Source organism: Coregonus lavaretus, assembly GCF_964263955.1.
Source record: "Coregonus lavaretus genome assembly, contig: HAP1_SCAFFOLD_7643, whole genome shotgun sequence".
NCBI lineage: Eukaryota > Metazoa > Chordata > Actinopteri > Salmoniformes > Salmonidae > Coregonus > Coregonus lavaretus.
The window spans coordinates 1-8704 of NW_028160860.1; the positions used below are offsets into that span (position 1 = coordinate 1).

The following is an 8704-nucleotide window of genomic DNA, read 5'->3' on the forward strand; positions in this document are numbered from 1 at the left end:
CTACAGAATAGTTCAGACAAGTCATATATGAACATACACAAATTAACAATTTCCCTCTCTGTTCTCTCACTTCACCAAAAATAATCAACATCTCACATCTGACTATATATCTTTCTCTCTCTCTCTCTCTCTCACTTTGTCTACTTCTCCTTTAGCTGCAAGTCAACAGGAAGTATGCCAAACCACAGCCCCTTTCAGAATAACAGAGTGCCTGTTTCAACATGTTGCTTTCTGACTGTATGCTGTTCTGCTGAAAATGCAACATGAGCAGAGCAAAACTAGTAATTTCCCCTTTCGGATGTTCATCTCAAATGATGAGTTTTGGCTTTGTTAAAAACATGGCTATTTGATAACATCACACCACTTCACTTTTTACAGTAATATTTTATAATGCCATGAGGCAGAGGGATAGGGGCAAATAAATAGGGGTGGGTTGGGGTAAGAGGAACAGGAAGAGACTAGAGGGCTGACAGGCAGGCAGAGAGAGCGCGTCACGGTGATATGTGAAGCATAACTGATAGCAATTAGTTCTCATGAAGAAAACTGCCATGTGAATCAGTGATGCCATACCTAATCAATGTGGACACAAGAAATTGATGTTTATCAGAAACTGAACTCCAGGAAAACACAGGTAAGATAGACTTATTGAGAGAGTGGGTGGATAAGGTAATAATTAGCAGGCGGGCAAGTACAATCCAAGATAGGAATTGAGTGCTTAAAGAAGTGAGCAGGAAACTAGTCCTGGTTTTTCATAAACACCGCCGTTGAGATTATACCATATTATGCTTACAGCTACAGTGGCTGTTCAGTCTGTGTCACACTAGAAGTCTTCTACATGTGTTGTTGTGAGTTAACATTTTGATAAACTCTATGAGATTACCTAATATATTTTCTTAGACCAGTTCCACAATCCTCATAATGTACAATAGAACTTCAGTTGATATATTTGTCTTATCTAATTTTTGTCAGGTTTACACTGAGACAGAGGTAAATGGATATTGTCATGGAATATCCAGAGATCAAAGTTGAAACAGCTGAAGAGGAGCAGTTGGAGGATCTAATTAAGAAGGTGGATGTTGAGAGAGTTGTTGAGGGAGGGACAGAGCCAATAACAGGCCAGAACAACGATGAAGACTCCAGTGTGGAAGAGGATGCCACTGCCAGACATGGACAGATTGGAAAAGCCAACACTGAAAGTGGAGATGGAGACAAAAGAAAAAAGGACAACCAAAGAAATAAAGCAAAAGGAGAGACTGGGACAGAGGACGGGGTTGAGCACATTAAAGGGATGGATACATTAGGAATGGATAGACCGAAAATAGAGGGGATGGCGATGGTGGATATAACAGAACAAGATTTGGAGACGGACAAACCATCACAAGGATTACAAGTTGGCGCAAATAGACATCTTCCCTTTGACCACTTGCCCAAAGATACGCTGAGCCCAGAGCATGCCCAAAAACAGGTTTATAACATTTGCTTTTATGAAAAAATATAGCAATTTGCTTTGTGCCCACAATTTCAATAATTCCGTTAGTGACAGAATACCAGTCTTACCATTTTTGATGTAGCATTAGTTTTTGATGTAGAAGGGTTTTCTTCCATATATAGAAAAACAACAAACAACCTTCATTTTGTGGTTACAGAATTTGTAGGTGTGGAAATGCCAGCGTGTTTGAAATGAGTAGTGATACCACCCATTTTGAAGTTCTTGATAATGCCCACTCTTTCTGCCACCTGTCTTTCCCAGGCTCAACGGTTAACCCCTTATTTCCCAGACGCGCTGTATGACCTGGTCTTTACTCTGCAAGAAGGAAGACGACTCAATGACCAGCGGAGCTCGTTCAGAGGGAGGAGAAGGTGCCATTCTGAACCCAACACCTACATTCCAGCCCACAGAGCCCACAGAGGTGAAAGAACACGGGAAAAAAACTCCCTGTAATGATAACTAACTAAGTGACTGTTGTAAACATACAGTGGGGAGAACAAGTATTTGATACACTGCTGATTTTGCAGGTTTTCCTACTTACAAAGTATGTAGAGGTCTGTAATTTTTATCATAGGTACACTTCAACTGTGAGAGACAGAATCTAAAACAAAAATCCAGAAAATCACATTGTATGATTTTTAAGTAATTAATTTGCATTTTATTGCATGACATAAGTATTTGATACATCAGAAAAGCAGAACTTAATATTTGGTACAGAAACCTTTGTTTGCAATTACAGAGATCATACATTTCCTGTAGGTCTTGACCAGGTTTGCACACACTGCAGCAGGGATTTTGGCACACTCCTCCATACAGACCTTCTCCAGATCCTTCAGGTTTCGGGGCTGTCGCTGGGCAATACGGACTTTCAGCTCCCTCCAAAGATTTTCTATTGGGTTCAGGTCTGGAGACTGGCTAGGCCATTCCAGGACCTTGAGATGCTTCTTGCGGAGCCACTCCTTAGTTGCCCTGGCTGTATGTTTCGGGTCGTTGTCATGCTGGAAGACCCAGCCACGACCCATCTTCAATGCTCTTACTGAGGGAAGGAGGTTGTTGGCCAAGATCTCGCGATACATGGCCCCATCCATCCTCCCCTCAATACGGTGCAGTCGTCCTGTCCCCTTTGCAGAAAAGCATCCCCAAAGAATGATGTTTCCACCTCCATGCTTCACGGTTGGGATGGTGTTCTTGGGGTTGTACTCATCCTTCTTCTTCCTCCAAACACAGTGAGTGGAGTTTAGACCAAAAAGCTATATTTTTGTCTCATCAGACCACATGACCTTCTCCCATTCCTCCTCTGGATCATCCAGATGGTCATTGGCAAACTTCAGACGGGCCTGGACATGCGCTGGCTCGAGCAGGGGGACCTTGCGTGCGCTGTAGGATTTTAATCCATGACGGCGTAGTGTGTTACTAATGGTTTTCTTTGAGACAGTGGTCCCAGCTCTCTTCAGGTCATTGACCAGGTCCTGCCGTGTAGTTCTGGGCTAATCCCTCACCTTCCTCATGATCATTGATGCCCCACGAGGTGAGATCTTGCATGGAGCCCCAGACCAAGGGTGATTGATCGTCATCTTGAACTTCTTCCATTTTCTAATAATTGCGCCAACAGTTGTTGCCTTCTCACCAAGCTGCTTGCCTATTGTCCTGTAGCCCATCCCAGCCTTGTGCAGGTCTACAATTTTATCCCTGATGTCCTTACACAGTTCTCTGGTCTTGGCCATTGTGGAGAGGTTGGAGTCTGTTTGATTGAGTGTGTGGACAGGTGTCTTTTATACAGGTAACGAGTTCAAACAGGTGTAGTTAATACAGGTAATGAGTGGAGAACAGTAGGGCTTCTTAAAGAAAAACGAACAGGTCTGTGAGAGCCGGAATTCTTACTGGTTGGTAGGTGATCAAATACTTATGTCATGCAATAAAATGCAAATTAATTACTTAAAAATCATACAATGTGATTTTCTGGATTTTTTGAAAATTACAGACCTCTACATGCTTTGTAAGTAGGAAAACCTGCAAAATCGGCAGTGTATCAAATACTTGTTCTCCCCACTGTAACAACTGTTGTAATTAGCTTCCCTTGTTTCACCGTAGACACACTGACTCATTTTAAATGGCAGATGGGGAAAAGCTGTAAATAACTGTACGGTACCAATATCCATTGAAGCGCTTCTATCATATAACTGTGGCATGGACACATATTAGAATGTCTTCTGTACATTAGTGACATTTGAAATAATATTGTTTGAATGATTAACTAGGACACTAAATGAACTAGGCCACTAAATGTAGCATGTCTCCACTATCTTTTCTCCCCTTCCATTCCCAACAGTGCATTTCTCCTCAATGACTTCGCTGCAGAAAGATGAGTTCTTTGACTTGGTGGCTACTTCCCAAGGCCGTCGGCTTGATGACCAGCGGGCGGAACTACATGACACCCCACCCCCTAAGTCGAAAGCCAATAAGAAGAGGAGCAGCGTAAAAGATACAAAGCCTAAAAAGTCTGCTCCAATTGTAGTGCAGAATGAGGACTTGTACAATATGATTCTCATCTCGCAAGTAAGTAACTGTAATCACCAAAGCTGCCAGTAGTCAATTTGACCAAAACATTATTTTGTTCTAGTCATAAGCAAAATATCATGAAGGCATCATGTCATATGGTTAACGGAAAATCCGCACTAACACAAAGTTATATTAACAGTATTGCACTTTTCATGTACAGTGCATTCGGAAACTATTCAGACCCCTTGACTTTTTCCATATTTTGTTACGTTACAGCATTATTCTAAAATGGATTAAATAAATACAAATCTCAGCAATCTACACACAATACCCCATAATGACAAAGTGAAAACAGGTTTAAATAAATTTTACCAAATGTATTAAAAATAGAAAACAGAAATACCTTACATAAGTATTCAGACCCTTTGCTATGAGATTTGAAATTGAGCTCAGGTGCATCCTGTTTCCATTGATCATCCTTGAGATGTTTCTACAAATTGATTGGAGTCCACCTGTGGTAAATTCAATTGATTGGACATGATTTGAAAAAGCACACACCTGTCTATATGAGGTCCCACAGTTGACAGTGCATGTCAGAGCAAAAACCAAGCCATGAAGTCGAAGGAATTGTCTGTAGAGCTCCGAGACAGGATTGTGTCGAGGCACAGATCTGGGGAAGGGTACCAAAACATTTCTGCAGCATTGAAGGTCCCCAAGAACGCAGTGGCCTCCATCGTTCTTAAATGGAAGAAGTTTGGAACCACCAAGACTCTTCCTAGAGCTGGCCGCCTGGCCAAACTGAGCAATCAGGGGAAACGGGACATGGTCAGAGAGGTGACCAAGAACCCGATGGTCACTCTGACAGAGCTCCAGAGTTCCTCTGTGGAGATGGGAGATCCTTCCAGAAGGACAACCATCTCTGCAGCACTCCACCAATCAGCCTTTATGGTAGAGTGGCCAGACGGAAGCCAATCCTCAGTAAAAGGCACATGACAGCCCGCTTGGAGTTTGTCAAAAGGCACCTAAAGATTCTCTGGTTTAATGAAACCAAGATTGAACTCTTTGGCCTGAATGCCAAGTGTCACGTCTGGAGGAAACCTGGCACCATCCCTACGGTGAAGCATGCTGGTGGCAGCATCATGCTGTGGGGATGTTTTTCAGCTGCAGGGACTGGGAGACTAGTCAGGATCGAGGGAAAGATGAACGGAGCAAAGTACAGAGAGATCCTTGATGAAAACCTGCTCCAGAGCGCTCAGGACCTCAGACTGGGGTGAAGGTTCACCTTCCAACAGAACAATGACCCTAAGCACACAGCCAAGTCAACGTAGGAGTGGCTTCGGGACAAGTCTCAGAATGTCCTTGAGTGGCCCAGCCAGAGCCCGGACTTGAACGTGATCGAACATCGCTGGAGAGAACTGAAAATAGCTGTGCAGCGACGCTCCCCATCCAACCTGACAGAGCTTGAGAGGATCTGCAAAGAAGAATTGGAGAAACTCCCCAAATACAGGTGTGCCAAGCTTGTAGTGTCATACCCAAGAAGACTCGAGGCTGTAATTGCTGTCAAAGGTGCTTTAACAAAGTACCGAGTAAAGAGTCTGAATACTTATGTAAATTAATTTTTCAGTTTTTTATTTTTAATAAATGTGCTAACATTTCTACAAACCAGTTTGTGCTTTGTCATTATGGGGTATTGATGACAATGTTTGAATAAGGCTGTAACTTAACAAAATGTGGAAAAAGTCAAGGGGTCTGAATACTTTCCGAATGCGCTGTAGCTTAATTTTGGCCAGCTAATAGCCTAACCACCGATCAAGCAATATTATAGACTAAACATTCAAATGCTGTTGCTGCAGGATTATTTTACTGCGACAATACTGGTCAAATGAATATCCTACACCTGTATGTCGTGCTGTAACATGGGTATTGGGTATTATGTTGTATGGTGTAACAACATATCATGTCATATGGTGTATTAGCATCATGTCATGTGGTGTTACGTAGGTGTAATGTCCCGTCTCCATACCTCAGGTCCAGTGTAAAATAGGCATCATGTCATGTGGTGTTTCTGTCTGTCTCTGTTCCTCAGGCCCAGGGTAGGCTGGAGGAGCAGCGCAGTGCGGCCCCGGGCCCCATGGATGATGAAGACTTCTTTTCCTTACTGCTGAGTGTCCAGGGAGGACGCATGGAGGACCAGAGGACTGAGCTGCCTGGGATTCTGGGAACCTGAGAGATGCACATGCTGGAGAGATGACTCGGACCATGTGGTGTAGCCCTATAGTGCCATGGCTTTTGCTTCTTATTCACCTTGCCAGACCAGGCATGACCATTTTGTTCTGTTATGGTCTGAGTTGACAGTACCATCTGTATCGATGACTGCATCAGTAATTTAATTTAAAAAATGGTATGTGAATAATAGAGGCGTCAATTCAGCTGCATAATGCTATATAGACTAATTACAATGTTTGTTGTACGATATTAAGCTTACAGAGTGGGTAGATTTGTATGTTGACTGCACAATAATTTGGATGATATTCAAAATGCCCCTAAGCTTTGGGGTGCTTTAAATGTATTTATTGTGATGAGGAAATGAGTTTTGCTCAGCACAGCAGTGAATGAATATGAATGAGAGTGTTTGATTGTGTTTCCATCTTGTATTTGAATAAAGCTCCTCACGAGAATAAACTAAGCGTTAAATGTTTGACCTGCACCAAGAGTGTTTCTAGTTGTTCTCTGAGAACGCTTACGATAAAGCCCCACAGCCTCTGTCTAGAGACCCCACAGAGCTATTGAGGGCTCCAGTCCACTCCAACTGAGACGGCAACTTTCGGAGGAAGTCTTGAACTGTCTAGGCGGTGTCGTATCGCGTCGATGCTGGTAATTATTGCTGTCAAACAAAGGAGTCCGCTCATACTGAACCTTGATCATAAGTTTTATTAATATCACAAGATTTCAGCATAAGTTTACAGACCCTGCCGGGCTGGAGAACAGTGTCCAAAGATAATCTGTCTGTTCTAACCCCCTCTGCCTCCAGCCTATACTTATAAAGAATGCAAAAATATGGGTTGCTCCCTCTGCTGTCCAATCACCTGTCTCCCCTGGGGCGTCACCCTACAAATGGCTACTTTTGAACTAAAATAAACATCCCTTCAGTTCCACTTAAAAACCATTAACAAAGACATAATCCTAATACACTACAGCGGTGAAGGCAGGGACGGCTTGTTCAATAGGGCGATATGGGCGACGCACTGCCAAACGGGAAAAGGAAGGGATTTTTTTTCTAATCAATTATAAAAAATAAAAAATAAAAAAAATATATATTTTTTTAATAAATTTATAAAAAATTATATCACGGCAACAGCAGTTATCAGTGTTCACGTCTGATCTGCCAGCCACTAAATGTCAAATCAGGCTAAAGTCGTGCTTCAAATGGCCCCGCCCGTTTTTTGGGCGATTTCAGTCAGGTTGAAAATCGCCCAGAAGTCTCTCATAGCCTGTCATGTAAAATCTATTTTTTTCACATTTCAAAGCTTTCAATACATTCTCTATGGGTGTCTGTGTGCATGCACTTACGCGCTTTCGTCATACGTGACGTAACGTTGAACGTAACTAAGACAATGGCGGCTATCAGCGTCTATGTTGCGACCTGCAGTGTGGCGTTATTTTATGTTTTTAATTTGTAGACTTAGTTTACAAACATTCTGCAAACATTCTGCTTTGGACTGATCTTCGGTTTTGGACTGATCTTGTTGATCGTGTACATACCCGCTACGAACGGACTAAATAATGAAAACGCTGCTGGCAGAGAGGTGGAGCCGGCCACCTTCACCCTGGTCAGAGCGGACCGCGATCCTGGTAAGAGAGCGACTCTGTACCCCGACATTGAACTGCTTTCTGTGTCATTGAACCTTACTATTGTTGATAAAACAAGTTTACTGGAGAACGGAGAAAAAGTAGAGACTTTTGGACAAGGTGGATAATTGTATAATATAAGGCAGTTTATTCAGAGGTAAAGATATCTGCAATCGCGTTCACGGACCCGTTCGTCAAACTCTTAGGGAGCTATAAATCAAGCCCCATTACTTACCATATCAGATAAGAGAAATTGCTGCAGCTACATATATTTTACATCCTGGCCCTACATAGTTCACTATTTGCATCACTTACCAAAATATTACATGTGGTCATATATGCTTGGAAAGTGGAGATGCCATAGAACGTCAAAAAAGTAAACATTGCTGGAGACACATTGCGTTTGCTAGCGAAGAGATTTGTTGTGGCAAATGAACTTGGGCTGGGAATTGCCAGGAACCTCACGATAAGATATATGCATCAGCATTGCGAGTCTCATGATTCTATACGTATTGCGATTCGATACTGTGATTTTATTGCGCACCATATGTCTGTTGCAGAGGGATCAGAAAGCCATGAGAACGAGTTTTGATCAGTCATGGAAATAAAAGTGCTGAAAACAAATTGGCTCCCAATGTGAAAAGATTGAGAACAAGCTATGAAGGAACAATAATGGTGTTTTGGTGCAGGTACAGCCAACTAGCGCTAAAATATTGCGATATTGTCAATACAGTATATCGTAAAGTATCACTATGTAACTCGATTTCTTTCACCCCAATCCCTCAAATTAACGGTAAATAACTGAATTGTTTGCCCCACATTTAGCTAAGATGATTAGCTAGCCAGCTAAAATGTTTTATTTAGTTA

At 42.3% G+C, this 8704-nt stretch overlaps 1 protein-coding gene across 2 annotated transcripts; it reads left to right on the forward strand.

Annotated features, from left to right (window-relative positions):
• The first annotated feature begins 269 nt into the window (after nt 1-269).
• LOC311121380 (uncharacterized protein) lies at nt 270-6694 on the forward strand. Of its 2 annotated transcripts, XM_084195880.1 has the most exons (6): nt 494-631; nt 793-845; nt 970-1465; nt 1751-1910; nt 3819-4045; nt 6075-6694. In XM_084195880.1, the coding sequence occupies exons 3-6, from the start codon at nt 992-994 to the stop codon at nt 6213-6215; spliced, it is 1002 nt and encodes a 333-aa protein (XP_084052006.1). In that variant the 5' UTR covers nt 494-631; nt 793-845; nt 970-991; the 3' UTR covers nt 6216-6694. The 2 variants fall into 2 exon arrangements, with proteins under 2 accessions (XP_084052005.1, XP_084052006.1); XM_084195879.1 differs by lacking the exon at nt 793-845 and having other exon boundaries at nt 270-631.
• The last annotated feature ends 2010 nt before the right edge of the window (nt 6695-8704 follow it).

Excerpts from the sequence above, each read along its gene's own strand:
- LOC311121380 (XM_084195879.1), top strand. The coding sequence starts at position 992 with ATGGATATTGTCATGGAATATCCAGAGATCAAAGTTGAAACAGCTGAA. Across the intron at positions 1,911-3,818 it reads AGCCCACAGAGCCCACAGAG|TGCATTTCTCCTCAATGACT; the intron begins GTGAAAGAACAC and ends CATTCCCAACAG. Across the intron at positions 4,046-6,074 it reads ATATGATTCTCATCTCGCAA|GCCCAGGGTAGGCTGGAGGA; the intron begins GTAAGTAACTGT and ends TCTGTTCCTCAG.